Source organism: Rattus norvegicus, chromosome 6, assembly GCF_036323735.1.
Source record: "Rattus norvegicus strain BN/NHsdMcwi chromosome 6, GRCr8, whole genome shotgun sequence".
Taxonomy (NCBI): Eukaryota; Metazoa; Chordata; class Mammalia; order Rodentia; family Muridae; genus Rattus; species Rattus norvegicus.
Genome location: NC_086024.1, coordinates 77,896,299 through 77,919,150, shown reverse-complemented (window position 1 = coordinate 77,919,150; position 22,852 = coordinate 77,896,299). Strand labels below are relative to the sequence as shown.

The 22,852-nt window shown below is 41.6% G+C and overlaps 1 protein-coding gene and 2 pseudogenes across 4 annotated transcripts in view; 2 read left to right on the top strand and 1 right to left on the bottom strand.

Moving 5' to 3' along the window:
• Positions 1–22,852, top strand: part of Eapp (E2F-associated phosphoprotein) — a 50,020-nt gene that overhangs the window by 10,503 nt on the left and 16,665 nt on the right. Inside the window, exons 4-7 of one of the 4 annotated variants that reach the window (NM_001134987.1) lie at positions 2,054–2,165; positions 6,777–6,890; positions 11,376–11,655; positions 16,971–17,454. In NM_001134987.1, the coding sequence (NP_001128459.1) occupies positions 2,054–2,165; positions 6,777–6,890; positions 11,376–11,643 (494 nt within the window). In that variant the 3' untranslated portion in view covers positions 11,644–11,655; positions 16,971–17,454. Of the gene's footprint in view, positions 1–2,053; positions 2,166–6,776; positions 6,891–11,375; positions 11,766–16,970; positions 17,455–22,852 lie in introns of those variants that run through there. The other 3 variants (XM_063261676.1, XM_006240100.5, XM_039111974.2) reach the window with 3 other exon arrangements.
• Positions 2,173–6,329, top strand: Cetn4-ps1 (centrin 4, pseudogene 1; annotated as a pseudogene).
• Positions 8,366–8,465, bottom strand: LOC120093301 (U6 spliceosomal RNA; annotated as a pseudogene).

Here is a 22,852-nt window from a genome sequence, read left to right as displayed (position 1 = left end):
TTTTGTTGTTACTTCATGACTAATTTTGCTACTGTTGTGAATTGTAATGTAAATATCTGTGTTTTCTGATGGCCATTGGCAACCCCTGTGAAAGTGTCCTTCAACCTCCGAAGGGGTCACAACCACAGGTTGTGCCCAGAGGATAAGGGCACCTGCTATTGTTGCAGAGGGTCCTGGTTCAGTTCCAGAACTCACCTTGCCCCTACAGCTATCCATATATAACTCCACTTCTAGAGCTCACCTTGCCCCTACAGCTATCCGTATATAACTCCAGTTCCAGAGGACCTGGGTCCCTGTTTTGGCTTCAGCAGGCACTAGGCATTTATACAGTGTACTTAACATACACTCATATATATAAAATAAACCTTAAAAGAATTACCATTGGTTTTTAAATATTATTTTGTTCTGATTTTAGTATTTATTTGAGAGATGGTCTTGGAGTATAGCCCTGTCTGACTGGAAACTTACTGTGCAGCACATCTGGCCTCACATTCATGGCAGTTCTCATGCTTCTGCTTTGCAAATGTTAGGATTACAGATGTGAGCTGCCATTGTCTGGTTTAGTAATGATTTATGTTTGAGAACTTGTGGTGATCTTCTATGCGGAAAGTAATTCATAGGACTAAGGATGGAGCTCAGTTTACAGAATTGCTTGCATGGTGTACACAAAGCCCCAGATGTGATCCCAGTGTGGATGCACCTGTAATTCAAGCACTTGGGAGGTGAAGGCTGGGGTATCAGAAGCATAGAATTATCCTAGGCTACCTAGCGAGTTGAGGCCAGCTCTGCCTACACAAGACCCAAATCACATTCTTAGCATTGTTTTTTTTTTTCTTAATCAAAAATTATTCTGTATATGTGTGTATTTATGAGAGCTCATTTTACAAGTCACATACGGCTGTAGAAGACAACTTGTGAGAGTCATTTCTCTCCTGCCACCACGTGAGTCCCAGGGACTGAACTCAGATTGTTAGACTTTCGAGCAGTCTCACCTTCCTCCCTTTTGTTCTTTTTTTTTTTTTTTTTTTTTTTTTTTGTTCTTTTTTTTTTGGAGCTGGGGACCGAACCCAGGGCCTTGCGCTTCCTAGGCAAGCGCTCTACCACTGAGCTAAATCCCCAACCCCCTCCCTTTTGTTCTTGACAGGGTCTCATACAAGCTAAGCTGGTCTCAAACTTTGTATGTAGCCAAGGATGACCTTGAACTCATGATTCAACTTCCTCTATCTCAGGCACTGGGATTGTAGACATGTGTCAGCATGCCCAGTTGGTTTTAAGTGGGTTTTGTTTTTTATTATTTGAACTTAGCTTTTTGGCCTCCTTTATCTTTTGTTTTAGTGTCTTTTTTTTTTTTTTTAAGATTTATTCATTTATTATATATAAGTACACTGTAGCTGCCTTCAGATACACCAGAAGAGGGCACCAGATCTCTTTACAGATGGTTGTGAGCCACCATGTGGTTGCTGGGAATTGAACTCATGACTTCTGGAAGAGCAGTCGGGTGCTCTTAACCGCTGAGCCATCTCTCCAGCCCTGTTTTAGTGTCTTAATTGGACAACTCTTCTTTTTTTTTCTTTTTTTTTTTTTTTTTCGGAGCTGGGGACTGAACCCAGGGCCTTGCGCTTGCTAGGCAAGCGCTCTACCACTGAGCTAAATCCCCAACCCCGGACAAGACTCTTATTGGAAGAATAGCTTTATTTAATTTTATGCATTGTTTTGGGGATAGGGTTTTACTTTTGTTGTCAGGGTATCCGGAATGCACTGCGTAACCCAGGCATGGCAGTTCTCCCGCTTCAACTTTCCAAGTGTTGAGACTGCTAAAGAAAGGCTTTAGGCATCTTTTTCTTTTCTTATTTTTAGTTTAATTTTTTACTTACTTTATATCCTGCTCACTGACCCCCTTCCGGTAACTCCCTCCCATTTAGGCAACTTTTAAAAACATAATATAATAGAATAAATAGATAGTATGGGAAACAGGAGAGTCATTTGATATTAAGAAGTGTAAACTTTAGACATGATACTGATCCATGTTCTTAACCTTTCTAACTAACACAAGTGACCAAGAAGAAGAAGAAGAAACAACACAGGATTCCAACAAACGATGAGCTGCTCTATGATCCCGAGAAAGATAGCAGAGACCAGGCCTGGGTAGATGCAAAGAGGAGGGGGTAAGAATTTAAGTCTATATTTAGAATCTTTAGAGAAAGCCAGAGTTATTTTTCATTGCTTTCCTGTTTGACTGTATGTGTCTTTGTTTTCATACAAATACATCAAAAAAGTTCGAGGATTGAAACTTGAATACTTGGGCTGGAGAGATAGTTCAGTGGTTAAGAGCACTGGCTGCTCTTCCAGAAGTCCTGAGTTCAATTCCCAGCAGCCACATGGTGGCTCACAACCATCTGTAATGGGATCTAATGCCCTCTTCTGGTGTGTCTGAAGACAGCTACAGTGTACTCATATAAAATAAATCTTTTTTAAAAATTAAAAAAAAAAACCTTGAATATTTTATATGAAAATAACCAGCAAATTTTAGTTAAACAGTTTTTATCTGTCTCTCTGTTTTTGAGACAAGATCTCTCTATGTAGTCGTGGCTGTCCTGGAATTTGCTCTATAGACCGGGCTGGCCTTGAACTCCCTCTGCCTCTTTAGTGCTGGGATCAAAGGTGTGCGCCACCACCACCTGGCTGAATTTTTATTTGTTTTTAAAAAGATTATCGTGTAACCCAGACTGGCTTCAAACCTTAATATGTTCTTGGGGCTGGCCTTAAACTCTTGCCTCTACTTTCCAAATGCTGTCTGAAGTTTCAGGTGTGTCACCACAGCAATTAATTGTTGCGTTATTAATGAGTCTAAACTGTTAAGAGTTTCTTCATTTAAGAAATAAAAGAACGTTTTTATTGTTCTTGTGAGACAGGGTCTTGTTATGTTCTCCTTATGTATGCTGCCTTGGCTAACTTACAGCAGCCCTGCCTCAACCTAAGTGCTGGGATTGTAGGTGTGTGCTGTGCCATCATGCCTGGCCTTTCCTCTTGCCCCTACTCTCTGGTACTAAGATTGAATTTAGGCTCTTGAGTATGCTGGGCAAGCGATGTCACTGAGGTGCATCCTTAACCCTCATGTTGCTTTTTAAAACAAGGTTTGATTACTCTGTAGCCCAGTGGACCTGGAATTTGTAGTCCTCCTACCTCAGCCACCTGGGAAGCAGGGACTGTTATAAAACTAAAGTTTCAGTAGTTGGTTGGTTGGTTTTATTGGTCTTTGAAAATTAACTTTTTCCAAATAGATACGCTAAACTTTTTTTTAAAGTTTTTTTGTTTGTTTGTTGGGATAAGGTTTCTCCTAGACTGACCTTGAAGTCCCAGGGCTATTCTGCCTCAGCCTCCCAAGTGCTGGAATTATGACTGTACACTACTATGTTTATTTTATAGTTTTAAATCATTTTGAGTTTAGGGTTTTAGTATCTAAATTGTTAATTTTATTTTTAGCTATCCTAGAACTCTGCTGACCAGGCTGGCTTTGAATATGCAGAGATCCGTCCACCTCTGCCTCCCAAGTGGTTCTTTGCTCTTGTTTTGTAATCCCAAGTACTGGGGTTAACGACTCGTGTCACCTTGCAGGCCCAAGAACAAAATGCTTCTGAGTTTGTCCACACTGTAGCACAGTACTTCTTCTTATGGCTGCACAATGTCATCGTATGTGTGTCCACCAGGAGAAGTTTGTTCTGTCTGCCTTTTGACTGTCAGGAATAGTGTTGTCAACACTGATGTGCACGTACTGGCTTGAGCCCCCACTTCTGCTTTTGTTACAAACCTAGGAGGAGTGTGGTGGAAGCTTGTGGTAATTCTTTGTTATAACCTTTCCTGTGCACTCGTGTGTGGTGCTAGATATGGAATGTATGCTGTTATACACGCTAGGCGATATGGAATGTATGCTGTTATACACGCTAGGCGATATGGAATGTATGCTGTTATACATGCTAGGCGACATGAAATGTATGCAGTTATACACGCTAGGCGGATACCAAGCTGCTGAGCTGTACCCTCAGGGCCTAGGAGGCTTTGCTTCAGTTCATACAGGGATGGGTATCTGGTTTCACGTCTGAAGGGTTGATGTTGCTCTGGAATCACTGTACACACCTTTTAGCTTCAGTTCTTCCACCACGTCCTTTCCCTCTTCCTGATTTACTCCTGTGCTGCTTCCTCCAGTGCCCTCTGGTGTTTAGTTACCGCAGCTTCCTTTATCTTATGTTGTGAGGCAGGGTCTCCTAGGAAACGCTTTGGCACGTGGAATTTGCCCAGCATTGCACTAAAATTTGTTCTTCCTGCCTTAGCTTTCTGAACTTATTTTACTTTACATCTGTCATCCATCTATCTATCTATCTATCTATCTATCTATCTATCTATCTATCTATCTATCTATCTATCTGTGTTTAAATTATTATCACTATGTACATATGTGCCAAAGCTTGCTTGTGGAGGTTAGAAGGTCCTGTAGGAATCATGTAAGTCCTCCAGATTGAATTCAGGTTGTCAGGTCCGTGACAAGCACCTTTATGTGTTAAGCCATCTTACCAGCTCCTCTCCTTTCAGTTTTGAGAGAGTCTCTCTACTGAACCTTTTGAGAGAGTCTCTCTACTGAACCCTGAGCTGTGTCCAGCTGGCTGACCGGTGAGTGGCAGGGATCTGCCTGTCTCCAGGCTCTTTGTGTGGAGACCATAGCTTAGTGCAGAATCATAGCTTAGGTCCTTACACTTGCACAGCAGGCCTGCCATGCCTGAGCCCCTTCCCCAGGCCTCCTGGGCCCTCTTTTTGTGTGCTTTAGAGACTCACTAAGATTGGTATGGAGCTCACTGTGTAGTCCAGGCTGTCTTTGAATTTGTAGTCTTCCTGTGTTGTCTCCCTAGTACTGGGATTACTGGTGTAGACTATCTTGCCTGGCCAACCTAAGTTCTTGACTACAAATACAAAATAGTTTCTTAGATTTTCCTTGTTTTTGCCGTCTTATTTTTGAAGAGCCCTGGCCAAGTGTGTGGAAGAGTTAGTTTCCTGTTAGAACTCACCTGAGACTTTTCTCACAATCAAGTGAGACTAGGTTTTTGTTGTTGTTATTTTTTTGGTTTGTTTATTTGATAGGTTTAGCTTTTATGAGATACGTCTCATTTTAGGCCTTGAATCTGGCTCCCCCTGCCTCTGTCTCTGGAGTGCTGGGATTTCAGGCATGGACCACTACATCCCACTAAACTATCTACTCTGAAAGAAAGTTACTGTGTGCAGCTTAGACTTAGGGAGTGAGGAGTTAGGCCCTGCTACCCTGAGATTTGATTTGTTTTGATTTTGAGTACCTTTTTTCTTTTTTTAAAATTTTCTGCTTCTGCGGGGTGTTTTAGGTAGATCTTGTAAACTATGTCCCTAGAATATCCCTAGAATTAGCCATTTCTGGTGCTGGAGAGATGGCTCAGTGGTTAAGAGCATTTGTTGCTTTTGTAGAGGACCTGAATTTGGTTTCTAACACCCACCATCCTTAACTCAAGTCCTAGGGATCCCACACCTTCTTCTGACCTCCCAAGACACCAGACACACATATAGTGCACTTAGATACACGGAGTTAAAACATTCATACACTTAAAGCAAAATAAAAATATAAGTAATAATTACACAAATAACTGCTTCTCTGGGTACTGATCTTTTTCTGGACAGTCATTAGAAACCAGGATTTGGGGCTGATGCATGGTGCAGGCAGGGGTAGGGAACATGTCATCTAGCCGTTGTACAACTTTAGACCAATGGAAGAAAAAAAATGCAGCAAAAGTTGAATTGAATGACACCCAAAAGCAAGAAATTAAAGAGGCCTTTGACCTATAAAGAGGCCTTTGACCTATTCGATGTTAATGGGTCTGGAACCATAGATCTGAAAGAATTGAAGATTGCAATGCAGGCCTTAGGATTTGAACCAGAGAAAGAAGAAGTTAAACAAAAGTTAACTGAAATCAACCAGGAAGGGCTGGCACCATTGGTTTTGAAGAATTTTTTTTCCTATTATGAGTGTAAAAATGAGTGAAAAAGATGAGAAGGAAGAAATACTGAAGGTATTTAAATTATTTGATGATGATGCTACTAGAAGCATATCACTAAATAACATCGAAGGTTGCCAAGGAACTAGGGAAAACTGAAGATGAGTGACAGGAAATGCTTGATGAAGCTGATGGGGATGGGGATGGAGAGGTAATGGGGGAAGAATTCTTGAGGATGATGAGGAAGAGCCTTTATTAGCTCTGCTTTGTGCCTTCTAGGAAGCCTGCACAACTTGCCTGTTAAGCAGTTCAATAATGGAATACCTGAGTGTACCCAGTTCTATTTTTACTTTAGGTTAGTCTCTTGGTGTTTAATCTGTGCCAGAAGTTATATGTTCCTACCAATGTTATTAAATCTGTAGTAGCAAGGAAAAAAACGACTTATTTGGACTGTGAACCCCAAAACAGTATTTCCACATGGTATTTTTAAAGCTGTAGATTCCAAAGATACTTAACCTTTATTTATCAGTTGGACCCCTCAGATCCAGATGAAATTGTTTTTTTTTTAAATTAAAAACAGTATTTTTCCATTATTTCCTTTTATATGACTTTTAAAAAACCTGATAACATTTTTTTTAACGACGTCCTCAAATATGTAACGTGTTAATAAAACTGGGTGAGGGGTACAATGTTTCTAAAAAAAAAGAAGAAACCAGAATTTGATAGATTAATGTATTTTTCCTTTCCAAATTTCTTTTTCTGTTTTAGTTATCATGCTTTTGGATTGCAAAGACCATGTCAGAAACAACAGCCTGTCCCAAACAGTGATGCTGTTTTGAATTGCCCAGCCTGTATGACTACACTGTGCCTTGATTGCCAGAGGTAAGGGACAATGGTAAACTTACCACAGGGAACAAGTGAGTCTACCCTGACCCTAGAGCAAGTCTCTCCCTGAAACCAGAAACAGTTTGGTGGTCCTTTGCTTAAACCACAGGCAAACATTTTACTGTTGCTGTTTATGTGAAAATTTGTTTGACCAAACTGTAGAAAAAGTGGTAACTATGATGTATGATGTAGTTACAAGAATCTGAAGAATGGAGTGGGTTTTATTTACATGCACGGTCTGCTAAAAGTTCATTTCTCTGGTAGTGTATTTCTTAAAAAGCAGGAGTGAGGGCGGGGCAGGGGGTCCAGTTAAGTCAGCAGGGTGATTTTTCAGCCTGACTGTAAGCTGTAGTTGTTTTATTAGTGTCATTCCAGAAGGACTTCAAATCCTGGCAGAAAAGTAGAGTTCCATTCTCCCATTCTCTGAACAGTGGAGATGGAAGCTAAGCCAGTTTCTCTTTCTGTCATTACTTTGTTGCTGGAGAGACCTTTTCGTTGCCCAGTTTTTGCTAACAGACTCACAGTAGCTAACGGCTCAGTGTAGTGCTGACCAGCAGTCTGTTCTTTTGAGATGGACTCTTACTGTGCAGCCCTCACTGGTCTGGAACTCTCTTTGCACACAGAGATCCACCCGCTTCCTAAGTGCTGGGGCTAAAGTCATACACCACTAGACTTGGATTTTATTTATTTATTTATTTATTTATTTACTTACTTATTTATTTTGAGGCAAGGTCGCATTATGTACCACAGATGACCCTGATAGAGTTGATCCTCCTGCCTTAGCCTTTGGGAGCTAGATCACAGGCTACATGCCTAGTGAGTCAGAGTTTATGGTCCTCAGCAACAACTAATTTTGTTGTTTTAGATTTATGTGAGTGTTTACCTGCACAAATGAGTGTTCACCATGAGTGCTCTTTAGAGGACAGAAGATGGGTTGGAAGACCTAGAACTGGAATTAACACATAATTGTGAGTGCCACGTTGGTGCTGGACACCAAACTTGGCTTCTCTGGAAGAGTGAGTGCTCTTAACAGCTGAGTCATCTCTGTAGCCCGTTTGTTTATTTAGTATGCATGTGTTCCCACGCATTCTATGGCATACGTGGAGGTCAGATGACAGTTTGTGGGAGTTGTTTCTTTCCCTCCACCATGTGGGTTCTGGGGATCAAAATCATAATCAATTCAGTACATGATACATTCAAAGCAAGTGCTATACCACTGAGCTACACCTAGGTGACAGTTTTTGTTTTTTGTTTTCATTGTTAAATATAGAATGCATTGTATAGGTCTTTAATTATAGCGCTTTTGAAGTAGTGGCAGGAGGATCTCTCTGAGTTCAAAGCCAGTCTGGTTTACTCTTATATTTTTGGTTGTGAGCCTAGCCTTTAACGGCTGAGCCATCTCTCCAGCCCGCCAGTCTGGTTTACATAGTGAGTTCTAGGACAGCTAGGGCTACATAGACAAAATATTTTTCAAAAAAGAAAACATTATTTTCATGTCATCCTTGCACAGGGGGAGTGCTAACCTTCTCTGTATTGTTTCAGATTTAATACATATGCTGCTGAGTTGAACACAAGGGACAGTTTTGAAAAATTGCAATTATTAGTGTATTTATTAACATAGTAATTAAACTCTGTTGGTCTCTGTTGGCAGGGTGGTTCAGGCCTATAATCCTGTGGGTTAAAGCAGGATGATTGCTGTAAGTTCAAGGCTTCTCTTGGCTATAAAGTGAGAGCCTGCCTCACAGTAAACCAAAATGAGCTGGAGAGATAGCTCAGTGGTTAAGAACACTGTTGCTCTTGCAGAGGACTCAAGTTCAGTCCCAGGTAATCCAGTGTCCTCTTCTGCAGGTGTCAGGCATGTATGTGAAGTACACAAATACAGGCAAAATGCTTTCACACATAAAAAATAACTTTTTTTTTTTTATAAACAACGCGGGGCTGGGGATTTAGCTCAGTGGTAGAGCGCTTACCTAGGAAGCGCAAGGCCCTGGGTTCAGTCCCCAGCTCCGAAAAAAAGAACCAAAAAAAAAAAAAACAAAAAAAAAAAAACAACGCAATATAAACCTCAGATAACTCAAGACAGAAGACTAAGTGTTTTTTACTTTAACTGAAGTGTCAGCCGCCTGGAGCCTGGGTCTCACAATGTTATCTCAGTTACCATTTTACTTCCTCCAATTTGATTTTAGACTTGAACCAGTTAAGTATTTCTGCATATACAGACCCTTTAAAGTATGTGTGTGTTTTGTTTTTGGTTGTTAAATGATTTATTTTTTTTTGTATATGAGCATTGTAGCTGCCTTCAGACCCACCAGAAGAGGTTATCAGATCCCATTACAGATGGTCATGAGCCACCGTGTGGTTGCTGGGAATTGAATTCTCTGGAAGAGCAGTCGGTGCTCTCCAGCCATCTCTCCAGCTGGGTTGATATGGTCGTGATTGTTTTCTGAAACAGGGTTTCAATATGTAGACTAGGTAGGCCTCAAATTTTGGGCAGTCCTTTCTTATTTCCTATGTAATGGGATTACTGGCTGTTGTAAGAGTTCTCTAGAATTTGGTTCAAATTGAACAGAATAGCACACGCCTATAGCAGCAGCATTTGTAAGGTAGAGAGAAGGATCCTGAATTCTAAGTTTATTTCAACTACACATCAAGTTCAGGCAGCATGGATTGTGTAGCAAGACCTGGTCTTGACTAAAAATAAACTTTAGGGTCTGGTGAGATTGCATAGCTGACAGCAGTGTTACGGAGCCTGACGACCTGAGCACACACGACTGCATACACACTGTGCTGTGCCCACCTTCCCAATCCCCACCTCCAGAAATACACAACTGTGATGGTGGCTCACACCTGCTAGCCCAGACCAGGAAGGCAGAGGCAGGAGGATCAGGAGTTAAAGGCCAGCCTTAGTTATATAGCAGGTTCAAGGCCAGCCAGCCCAGGTTATGTAAGGACCTGTCTCAAAAAAAAAAAAAAACAACAACAAAAAACACAAAAAAACAAAAAAAACTTAAATATTATCCATTAAGTTCCTAGCAATGTTTTTTGTTTTAAATTAAAAAATATAATTTAAAGTGCTAGAGAGATGGCTCAGTGGTTAAGAGCACACAGGGGTCCTGAGTTCAATTCTCAGTAACCACATGGTGGCTCACAACCATCTGTAATGGGGATTAGATGCCCTCTTCTGGTGTGTCTGAAGACACTCATACAAATAAAATAAATGAAAAATAAAAACCAAATTTAAAACTTGATCTATAAATTATTTTTTCTGGGATAAAAGTTTTTTTTTTTTCTTTTTTTCCCCCAAGATGGTTTCTCTGCGTAGGTGTATACCTCCAGTGCCAGCTTTTCTCCTTTATTGTACTAATACGGATGTGTTACTTGTGTGTATGTCTGTGCATCATATGTACGCAATGTACACAGAGTCCAGAAGAGGGTCTCAGATCCCCTAAGACTGGAATTTCAGATGGTTATAAGCTGTTATGTGGATAGTGGGAATTGAATCCAGGTTCCCTGGAAGAGCAGCCAGCGTCATTTCTCTAGCCCCTAATTTTTTTTTAAGATTTATTTATTTTATGCATAAATAAATGCTCTAAATATGCAACAAGTAAGTGTTCTATCTGTATGTATACTTGTGTGTCAGAACATATACACAGACTCACACACGCCTTTCAGTCAGGAACTCAGAACATTGGGGCAGGTAGCGAGGAACTTGTGGTGCCGCCTGGGTGATTTGAGTACTGTTAATCGCCTAATGCAACACAACACAAAACAAAACAAAGCAAAAAAACTTTCACAGCTGAAGCCAGGCATGGTAGTTGGCACATGCCTTTGAACCTGGTAGTCAGGAGGCAGAAACAGGTGAATTTCTGTACATATGAGGCTAGCCTGGTTTACACATTGAGTTCCAGGTTGGTCAGGGCTACCTAGTGAGACCCTAGCTAAAAAAAAATTATTTTTTTCAGTGCTGGAGATTGAATCTTAAGACTTTGTTCATGCTTTACCATTTACCCCAGCCTAGCGATATATTTCCATTTGTTTGTTTGTTTATAGTTTTTTGAGGCAAGAGTATATGTAGCCCTGGGTATCCTAGAACTCAATATGTAGATCAAACTCTTTGAATTCACAGAGATCCTCCTGCCTCTGCCTCCCAAGTGCTGGTGTGTGTCACTGTGACCCACCTTGCATTCTGTTAAAGGAAGATGTTTCTCCATGAAGTGGTGGTCCTTGCTTGAAATCTCATTACTCGAGAGGTTGAGACAGGAGGATTATGAGTTCCAGGTTGGCTTTGGCATCTCTGTCTCAAAAAATAGGTAAAGAGATAAAAAATGCCCCATATTCTAACAACCCTTTCAAGTTTCCTTAAATTCACATTTCATTCCCTTATCTTTATTTTGGTGGATATTTATGTGGTTTTGTATTCTCAAATTTGATGTAAAAGTGACCACTATTAAATCCAAACTCTTCATTTTGTTCTCCTTATAGGCATGAATCCTACAAGACTCAGTACAGGGCAATGTTTGTGATGAATTGCTCTATCAACAGAGAGGAGGTTCTAAGATACAAGAATTCAGACAATAGGAAGAAAAGGCGGAGTGCTAAGAAGATGCGGTCTAATCCTGAAGACCTCGCAGAGAGAGAAGTGGAAGAAATCTATCACCCTGTCATGTGCACAGAGTGCTCAACTGAAGTGGCTGTCTATGACAAGGATGAAGTCTTTCACTTTTTCAATGTTCTAGCAAGCCATTCTTGAACAATGTGACAGGTAACTGCCCAGCTCTGTGTATAAGGCAAATATAGACTCTTATTTTCCTCTTTCCTATTCATTTAATTCAGTGACATCATTATTAAAACAGTATTTCATCTTTATGAAAAGGAATGGTTATCAACCTTTATCTCTTCTCCCTTCTTTCTTTTTAATTCTCCCATGAGTATTGATAGGACTGATTATTCCATTTCTGCTGCATATTTGGAGACTTTGGGGCTTCTTATTTATTAGCTTCCTAGAATCAAACAGTTTTAGAATAAGTATTTGTTTCCTAGTCTTTGGTCATCTATTTTCTATTGCTATAACAAAATACTACAGGTTGGGTGTTTTATAAAGAAATAAGTTTTATCGGTTGGCAAGATGGCTCTGCACTTGGCATGCAAACCCCATAACTTGAGTTCAGTCCCTGGAATTTGCAATGGAAGGAGAGAATCAACTCTTGAAAGTTTTCCTATTTCCTAAACATAAGTGCACGAATGTACACATGCGTGACATACACATGCGCGCGCGCACACACACACACACACACACACACACACACACACACACACACACACACCATTCCCCTGAAGGGGCCTCGAGTACGCTCTGAGAGGAACTATTTTCTATCTCTAATCTCTAATTACCTTCTGGGCTTTCTTCAAGCTACAAGTCAGGAGAGCTGGGCCAGTGAGGTTTGAATGAAATTGAGACAACAGGTAATGAATGGTTCCTTCTGTCTTCTGTGGCTGGGGTGTAGCAGTGGTGGGATGCATGCTTGATATGTGCAGGTTCCTGGGCTGGATAGCAGCACCATATACACAGGCACACAGGGGAGTTTCCAAGAAGTTTCCAGTGCTTAGGGCATGGTGGCCTGTAATTGGGAAAGACAAGAAGGGAAGGAATGGGGGAAAGAAGTTAGTTTTAGTGTGTTGGTAACTAGCGTAGTTGATAATTTTTATAATATGTTGGTATCTATATGGAGGCAATATGTACTTAACATTTTTAGTTTCAAATTAGCACATGGTAGTATGTTACAGAGCAACCCTCCTCTGATACTGTTATTGCAAGCCCTACTTTCTTCTCAGAGTCAGTGACCACCCTAGTGCTCCAGTCCAGTGTTAAGTTCTCAGTGTCTTATAAGATCACCTGGAGAAAATGCTAAAAAGCTTGCCCTTGGGTCCCTCTGTGAAGATGATGCTGTAACAAGCAGGGAATCCCAATGTTTAAAGATGGAGCCTGGGGTTGGGGATTTAGCTCAGTGGTAGAGCGCTTGCCTAGGAAGCTCAAGACCTTGGGTTCGGTCCCCAGCTCCGAAAAAAAAGAACCAAAAAAAAAAAAAAAAAAAAAAAAAAAAGAACCAAAGATGGAGCCTGATGGAAACAAGGAGAGAACAGAGCTTTAGAGAGGAGGATTTCATGCACTGTTTACACTAAGTTGATACGAATTGGAGCTACTTTGTTTAAGATGATATTTGCAAATCCCCAGGATAACATTACCAGGAAAAAAAATGAAAATGAAGGGCTAGAGAGATGACTCAGTAGTTAAGAGCATTGATTTCTAGAGGATCTGGGTTCAATTTCTAGCAGCCACATGACAGCTCACAGCTCTCTGTAACTCTACACAAAATAAAATAAAATAAAATTAACTGAAAAGAATCTAAGAATAGACTATATATTTAAGCATGAATCTATTTACCACATAGGGAAAAGATCTAGAGGGGAAGGTATGTATGGAGGTGGGGAAAAACAAACTTTGGCGTGCTTTCTCACATGCACATTGTTTTCCTTGAGTCAGGGGAGTGTTGACTGACAATTTGGGGGCGAGCAGACAGTGAATAGGAGAAAAGTTCAGTGATGCCCATATGCAAATGCCATAATGAGGGGCTGGAGTGATAGATGGCTCAGTGGTTAAGAGCACTGACTGCTCTTGCAGAGGTCCTGAGTTCAAATTCCCAGCAACACATGGTGGCTCACAACCATCTGTAATGGGATCCGATGCCCTCTTCTGGTGTGTCTGAAGACAGCTACGGTGTACCCACATACATGAAATAAATAAATAAATCTTTCCCTTTAAAAAAGAAAAAAGACAATGCCATAATGAGACCTATTTTGTATGCTTACTAAAACCAACATTAAATAAAGCACCATTAACAACTATTGTTCATGTCCTTTCAATTAGAAAAAGATCTTGAGATATCAGATGTTGCCTAAGGCTGTTTGGGCTAGTCACCAAGAGCCATGCCACAGTGCTCCCAACCCTGCACAGCTCTGGTTATCTTTCTCTTCCTTCATTGGATGATTTCTAACCTACCTGTAAGTGTTGTTTCTGAGATTACGGTTGTGATGGTTTACATATGCTATGCTCGTCCCAGGGACTGGCCCTTTTAGAAGGTGTGGCCTTGTTGGAGAAAGTGTGTCACTGTGGGGGTGGGCTTGGAGATCTTCCTCCTAGCTGCCTGAGGATGCTCAGAGTGTTCCTGACTTCCTTCCAAAGAAGATGTAGAACTCTCAGCTCTGCCTATACCATGTCTGCCTGGATGCTGTCGTGCTCCCACCTTGATGATAATAGATTGAACCTCTGAACCTGTAAGCCAGCCCCAGTTAAATGTTGTCCTTTATAAGACTTGCCTTGGTTATAGTGTCTGTTCACAGCAGTAAAACCTTACCCAAGACAACAGTGTTTGTCAGCATAGCCTCCTTATCTTTTATCGTTGCCCCTCTTTCTCTCTTTACATTAAGCAGCTGCCCATAAACCTTTGAAGGATCACTCATGGCCTTACTTTGCCTCAACTCTTCCCTGTCGCCCACAGGGTCTCATGTAGCCCAGGTTGTCCTCAGACTCACCTTGTGGCTGAGGATGACCGTGAGCTCTGGCTACCTCCCTGTTGCTACCATTTTGGTGTTCACCAGCACGCCTAGCTTTAACTCCTTTTAAAATGGAGCATAAAATGCTTGTTTAAAAGGCTTTAAAGAGATTTCCACCTGGAGTTGTATTTGCTGATGTCCCTGAAGCTAATCATTCCTTCATCCGCTTGGCTTATTGTGTCACGTCCTGTTGCTGTGCAGTGTGACACAGATATACAGAGTAGCATACATCCACTGTCTTATAATCTTTTTCTTTTTTAATTAGGAGCCGTTCAAAGGTTTATGGCCACACAGTTAAGCAGTGTATTTCCTAAAGATTAGCTCACAAAGGCTTAAAGCCGTTACAGTATACATTAGGTAATATATGTTAGGTAATACTCTCACATGGCTAACCAAGTATCAGATTATTGGCAGAATGTGCCTCTTTATAGCCATAGGACTGAAGTGCCTCTCCCCTGCCCCTGCCCCGTTGTTGGCCCAGAGGGATTGAAGTTTCCTTTTAAAAAAATTTTTTATGTGTGCTGATTGATTGGCCAGGAAGTACTGTCAGCTTCCAGAGGCTACTTACTTCCAGTCATAGAAATATACAAAATATTAAAACCACTCGTTAAGTATTTCATGTTTTAAAGGAGTGCACACACGCACACCCGCACACTTCTCTGCGGCGTGTCTCTATGGCACATGCTGAGGGTGCTCCTTTCCTTCTTCCTAATCTGAACTCCTGGTTGACCTTTACTTTCCCACTTCTCCTGGGAGGGGTCATAACCTCAGGCGTTCTGGATCCTTACTGTGATTTGGAGTAGAAAGAGTTAGGTAAAAGGCACTGTAATTAGGGAAGCTATACATCGTTAAAAAACAATGGCCGACACCTACCTTCCAATTAGAATGCTTTTATTTTTTTTGTAAATGATTTTTGAGAGGCTTCTTCTCATCTTGATATTTGACTCTCACTGACTCACTGATTCGTTATTTTTTATCTTTTTAAACTTTTTATTGATTCTTTGTGAATTTCACATCATGCAGCCCAATTCTACTCATTTACCCATCTCTTTGTGTCTGCCCTCTACCCTTGAACCTCCCACGCCCCCAAAACACATCTTGTCATGGAAGTTGTAGTGTGTCACACATTATACCCTTTTTTTTTTTTTCCTTTTTTTTGGAGCTGGGGACCGAACCCAGGGCCTTGCGCTCGCTAGGCAAGCGCTCTACCGCTGAGCTAAATCCCCGACCCCACACTATACCCTTTTGTATCTTTACTTTTCATCTTGCAAATGTTCATTGCAATGGTCTGGTTTGAGGCCTCTGGTTTCTGCTTACACCATCAATACTGGATCCTCATGGGAACTCCTCTCAGAAGTCCTATTGTCCAGGTACCTGAGGAAGCCAAAGGGGTTGAATGGCTCTGGAGCTGGAGTTACAAGCTGTTGTGACTGTGTGGACTCTGGTCCCCTGGAAAAGCAGTATCTGCTCTGAACTGCTTAGCCATCGCTCCAGCTCTTAAATCTTCCTTTGAGATTTACTGTTGGGGGCTGGAGAGATGGCTCAGCAGTTAAGTACACTGACTGCTTTCCCAGAGGTCCTGAGTTCAAATCCCAGCAACCACATGGTGGCTCACAACCATCTGTAATGGGAGCCGATGCCCTCTTCTGGTGTGTCTGAAGACAGCTACAGTGTACTCATAAATAAAATAAATCTAAAAAAAAAAAAAAAAAGATTTACTGTTAGGGCTGTACCACAACCATCCATAACTCCAGTTTCAGGGGATTCCATGACCTCTTCTGAATCCTCACAGATACCAGGCATGAGTGTAGTTGTGTGTGTGTGTGTGTGTGTGTGTGTGTGTGCACGCGCGCACGGGTGCACGTGCCATGTATATGTATGTGTCTTAAGAGTCCAGAAGGCGGCTTTGTATCCTTTAGAGCTGGAGTAGAATAGTGAGCAATGCCCCATGGGGTACTAGAAACCAAACTCAGGTCCTCTGGAAGAGCAGGAAGTGCTCTTACCCTCTGAGCCATCTCTCCAGTCCTACATTAAGTAATGTTAGATTGGTGAGGGACAGTTGGGCTGTAGCTCAGTTGGTAGAATGCACACCTAACACCTGAAGCCCTGGATTAGACACTCAGCACAGTATCATGGAGCAGACGAGACTTTTCCTTGTGAGACTTTATCTTCATGATCACGGTGTCTTCCAGGTAAGCACTTCCTTTCATGTCTTTCTTGCTATTTCTCTATTACTATTCCTCTGAGGTCAGCTACTGTAATTGTTGCTCTTCATTGTCAAAATTTAGAATCACCATGGAAACCCCTTTGGGTATTTCTATGAGTGTGCTTCCAGAAAGATTTAAATGAGGAGTGAGGACCTAGCCTGAATGTGGGGGCACCATCTCACAGGCTGGGATTTGGGAATGAATAAAAAGAAAGGAAGTTAAGCCCCCTCATTCATCTCTCTCTGATGTCTGATTGCAGATGCGACCTGACCAACCATCTCACGCCTCTGCACCACACTGTCCCTACCCCAGGAGCCTGTGTCCTCAGACTCCGAAACAAAACAAGCCCTTCTTTAAGTTGGTTTTTATCAGATACGTTGTTATAACAAGAAAAATAACTAATGTAGAAAACCGATAAGCCTAACTGTTCTTAGGCCTTTGGACTAGTTTGCAGGGGAGATGGGGAAGAGTTTGGAGCTGCAGACTAGATAAGCCTTATAATGCTGTAGGCACAGCCTAACACCATTCTTGTGGAAGTTTAGAAAACCAGAAAGCTAAGATAAATATGAACAGTGGAGGCCCAGCTCACGTGGTTTCAGGGAGGAACGAGAACTGTATCAGAGACTGGGTTAGAGGTTGTGTTACACCTTTGTGAAGAAACTAACTACAATTCTGCCTGTGGCCTGAAAACTTGAACTGGGTGCAATTAATTTTAAAAATATATTTATTTATTTTGTGGTATATACATGTGTGTGTTATGTATATATTTGTGTGTACACATGTGGAGGCCAGAAGAGAATGATGGGAGTCTTCCTCTACTTTTATTACTGTTTTGTTTAATCTTATTTTATTTGAGACAGGATCTTACTATGTAGGTTTTTTTTTTTTTTTTTTTTTTTTTTTTTTTTTTTTTTTGAGCTGGGGACCGAACCCAGGGCCTTGCGCTTGCTAGGCAAGCGGTCTACCACTGAGCCAAATCTCCAACCCTTACTAGGTAGTCTTAACTGGTCTGTAACTCACTATTGTCAACACAAAAACCATAGCTGTCATCTTTTTTTTTTTCTTTTCTTTTTTTCGGAGCTGGGGGACCGAACCCAGGCCTTGTGCTTGCTAGGCAAGCGCTCTACCACTGAGCTAAATCCCCAACCCCCACAGCTGTCATCTTAAAGGGAGTAAGAGATAGTTTATTCTGAAGCCATTTTGAGTGACCACACCATTTAGGAACACAGATTTAGGTTAACCTAAATTCTGTGGTTCAATGGGAGCAATTTCATGAAGTTTTTATAGTTTTACAGAACAAAGAAAGTTATAAATCAAGGCAAGTTTAAAATACATTGTGCTGGTCATTGGCAATACATGTCTTTAATCCCAGCACTTGGGAGGGAAAGGGGGCAATCTCTGAGTATGGGACCAGCCTGGTGTACAGAAAGAGTTTCAGGACAGCCAGGGCTACACAGAGAAACCCTGTCTTGAAATCCAAAACCAAAACCAAAACCATACCATACCAAAAACCATACCATACCATACCAAACCAAAACTGTATTGGTACATCAGAGAGGCTCATCCAGGAGATGGGGACCTGCTTCTTGTAACATAGCTGAAGCCATTTTGTATTTAGTCTCTATTTTGCTCATAAGGTGAAATTAAGATCAGGTCCTCAGACTCCACTTCCCAGAAGTAATTACCTATAGCTGATACTGAAGAGTGCTACTAATAACCCAAAAAGTGATGGTTGAATTACTTATGCTCTGTTATCTCAACGTTCTGAAATTCACCACCCTATCTCCAGGACCAATCAGCTTAAAGGTTAGCTGATAATACTCTGTCTAGTAAGCCAACTGTTGTATTGCTCCCTTCCGTGCCTTAACCTTTGAACCTGTTTTTTTCCCCCTATAAAAAAAGCCTGCGGGGGTTGGGGATTTAGCTCAGTGGTAGAGCGCTTGCCTAGGAAGCGCAAGGCCCTGGGTTCGGTCCCCAGCTCCAAAAAAAAGAACCAAAAAAAAAAAAAAAAAAAAAAAAAAAAAGCCTGCTTTCAGGACAGATGGGTGTTGTTGTAAAAATATAATAATAATAAAAGTATTGTTGTCTTTTTCCCTGCTAGGTCTGCACCGCGGTGCCCCAAGATATCTGCTAGGTATCTTGGCGGAAACACAGCCCAGCCACACACTTTCCTACACACAGACCCTCACATAAAAGAACACACAACACAATAATCTTTGACCCAATTGGTAAGATATAATTGCCCACTTAAACATACAAAGCCCGGTACCATCCATCCCTTGAGAACATTAATAACAACCTGTAAATACACAGAGCAGAATCTTAACATCACCTGCCATGGCTTCTCCCCTCTCTCCGTCTCCTCTTCTCTCTACTAGTCTCCTCCTCTTCCTTCAAACTTCTCTCCAGCCCATCCTTCCTTCTCCTCCAATGACAGGCCTCCTTCTATCCTGTACCTGCCCCTCACTTGTACTTTACAAATTCAATGGAGAGGTGGTTCTGGTGAAGTCACCTGAGTCCTGAGTACATGACTAGGCAACTGTCCTTGGGGCAATGGAATTAGCATCAAAATACAGTAACTTCAGGGCAAACCACAACAGATGGGTACCAGAAAATTAGGCTCCCAAGTCCTTTTTGTGGTTCTCATCAATCAGTGTGGGGGTGTGTGTTTGATAATCTGTTCTTGCTTAACTGAGATCAGTGTTCATATGGTTTGTGTGGTGATTCCTGAACCCCAACAGGGGAATTTTTTCTATTTCCCAAAATGCTATCTGATGACATTCTTAGCTTTTGGGTTGGAATTGTTCTGCTAAGTTAATAGATTCTAAAAGGTTAGCTGTTAGTTTGGACTCAGTTTGGCTAAGAAATGGCTGCTCCGGAGGGCTAGAACTAGCCTAAGATAAGGTAATTAACCTAGGGACCTGCAACACTCCAGTCTCTCCACAGTACTGAAATTGGAATCACTCAGTTTCTGCAGACAGCTTTTTTCCAGGAATTTTCGTTTACACTGTGTGGACCAGGCTGACCCAGACTCACAGAAACCCATTTTCCTTTGCTGGGATTAAATGAGTGAGCCACCAGTCCAGCTTGCATTGTGTTTTGAGACAGGGGCAGTAAGGCCCTGGGATGCCCCTGTCTCTACTCGCCAATGCTAGGGTACAGGCGTATGTGTGTAGGCTTTATTTTGTTTTGTTTCAATCTGGTTTGGGGAAGTGGAGGATGGAGAGATGGCTCAGTAGTTAAGAGTACCTGTTGCTCTTGCAGAGGACTTGGGTTCAGTTCCTGTACCCATATAGTGGTTCATAACTGAGAACTCTTCTTGGTTGTCGATTTGGCAATATCTAGAATTAACTAAAACCCAAGGTGACCGGTGAGGGATTTTTCTTCACTGAATTATTTGAAGTGCCAAGACCCACCCTAAACCCAGATCTTCTGAAGTGGGAAGGTCTACCTTAAATCTGGGCCACATCTTCTGGTGGCAACCTATATAAAGGACATGGAGGGAGGAGGCTTTTGCCCTTTGCCTGCTTGTCCTCACTCTTGCTGGCAAGTTCATTCCTTCACTGGCATTAGAGCCTAGTTCTTCAGGATTCTAGGACATACTGAAGAGCAACTGAGACATCCAGCCTTGTGGACTGAACAACTACTGGATGCTTGGTCTTTCCAGTAGGAGAAAGGCCATCTGTAACTCCAGTTCCCTGGAATCCAGGGCCGTTTTCCGAAACCTGCAGGGTATCAGGCATACATGTCCTATACATGTATACATGTAGGCAAAACACTCATACACATACAATGAATAAATGTATAGATGTATGAATAAATAAATGAATAACTATGGTTGATGGAGTTTTAAAAGCAAGTCCTCTTATGGGTGCTGGGACCTGAACTCAGGTCCTGTGGAAGAGCAGAAAGTGCTCTTAACTACTGAGTAATCTCTCTAGACCCCCAAGTTCCTCTTTACTGTAAGTCTCTCAAGATCAAATTTATTATGTTGTTCTGGTCTTACCTTCCTCCCCACAGCATAGCTGTAGTCATTCTGTTCCATGCCTGCCAGCTATTTCACATTGTTGCGTAATTTGCCTGCCAATCATTGACACATAAAGATAATTACTTGACTGAGAGAAGGATCATGCAGACCGCATCCCCTGTTATGTTCAGTATGTTCTGAGGTTTGTTAATCTTAAGACATTCCACAAAGGTTTACATAGGACACATCAAATCAAAGATCAGTATGAACTGTTATGTCTGACCTATCTTGAGTCAGAGCTGACCACCAGGCTGCACTTCCTGCATCTGTGGATGAGCTCACTGTAGTTTTGTGCCTGACACTGACGGCTGTTACTAATAAGCCAAAAAGTTATGACTGTAATACTTATGCTCCGTTATATCAATGTTCTGAAGTGTTCACCAGCCATTCACCACCCCTCTTACCCCACTCAGGACCAATCAGCTCAAAGATTAGTGGATAGTACTTTGTCTTGTAAGCCAAATATATTATTGTTCCCCTCCTTCCTTTTTAAACTTGTGAACCTGTTTTTTCCGAGAAAAAGACTGCTCTGAGAGATGTTTGATGTCATAATTCGATAATTCTGAGCTATGCCCCTGGTCTAGCCAGTATAGGGTGGGCATTCAATAAACTACTCCTGCTTAACTGAGATCAGTGTTTGTATGGTTTGTGTGACGATTCCTGAACCCCAACACTAAGACACATTTTCATGCTCCAGGAAGTTTCCTGATCCTTTCTGGGGCACTCCAGTGCAGGAACAGACTGGGACTTCTGAACTAGATTTATTTATTTGTTTATAACTTTATCATCAAAAAGACCTGCAAACAAAATAAATATCACATACCAGACCCAAAGCCTATATATATACATCTCAGTGAACTTCTATACAGTTAGAATAGCTGTCATTCCTTCACTGTCTGATTGAAATAACTTCCTAGTGGGCCTTTCTGTCTCCAATCTCTCATTTCCTAAGCTCATGATTTATATTGCTTTAGTTCTAACTCACATAGTCCTCATAAAACTCCACTATTTTCACACAAAATAAGATCTCAAACCCTTCCATGTTTTTAAGCTCGACAGACTTTCCTGCCCGTTTCCCCTATGTTCACCTAAGTATTTGTAGGTTGCAGCCAAATAAATCACGAGTTTTACTTCATGCTCATTGAATAAACTAACCAAAGGTCTCACACCTGCTCACCCTTAACCTCTGTATTTCTGCCCGAAGCCTTCCCTAATCCATTTCCTTCTTCAGTTACCACAGAGCTTGGAATGAACCTCTGAGCTGTCACCATTTTGTTTATGATATAAATGTACCATGTTCAGTTGGTTGACTCGGCATGGCAGAGTCTAATTACACTGAAAGCAGAAAGGCCTTCTCCTCTCATAATCTCCGTGTGTCTAACACTGGCTAAATGACTGCTCAACGAGAGTGGTTTTTAAAGGAATCGGGATTCAGGTGCATTTTTAACACTTTAAGTCAGTCTTATTATATAACTTTGGCTGGCCTGGACCTCGCTGTATAGACTAGCCTCAGACTCACAGATTTACCTGCCACTGTCTCCTGAGTGTCAGGATCAAAGGTGTGTGTTGCCATGTCTGGACTCAAGTGCTCTTCTGAGTGCCTGAGATAGTAAGAGGTGGCTATAGTAAACATTGCTGAGGGTTGGTAAAGATCTATATCATCCGAGCACTTTGTTCCTTTCCTGATCTTCAGATGGATTTTAGCAGCTTCATTTTTTAAACTAGAATGAAAGGAATCCAAGAATGAGATCACTCTAAGACTTGCTGCTATTAAATACAATTAAGTGCTTAGTTTAAAAAAGGTTGGACTTGGAGTCTTATATTCCATTACTTGCAAGTCTCATGGAAGTAATGAGCTTGAAAGTTAGAGCAGTCTGCTGTTGAATGGAGGCCACACAGGGATCTTTGTAGGGGAATAGCTGGAGATTCAGGCTGGCTGGGGCCTTCCATCTGTGATCTGTGGCTCTCCGAGGGCCCCTCTTCTTCAGGACAGTGATATCTGGGAAGTGTCCCCCAGACTGAAGCTTCTTAGGTTAGAGAAGGTGTTACTTACATAACGTGCCCAGTACTGACCCAAGAGGCAAGAAAGGAGAAGTCCATCGAGGAGGCAAAGA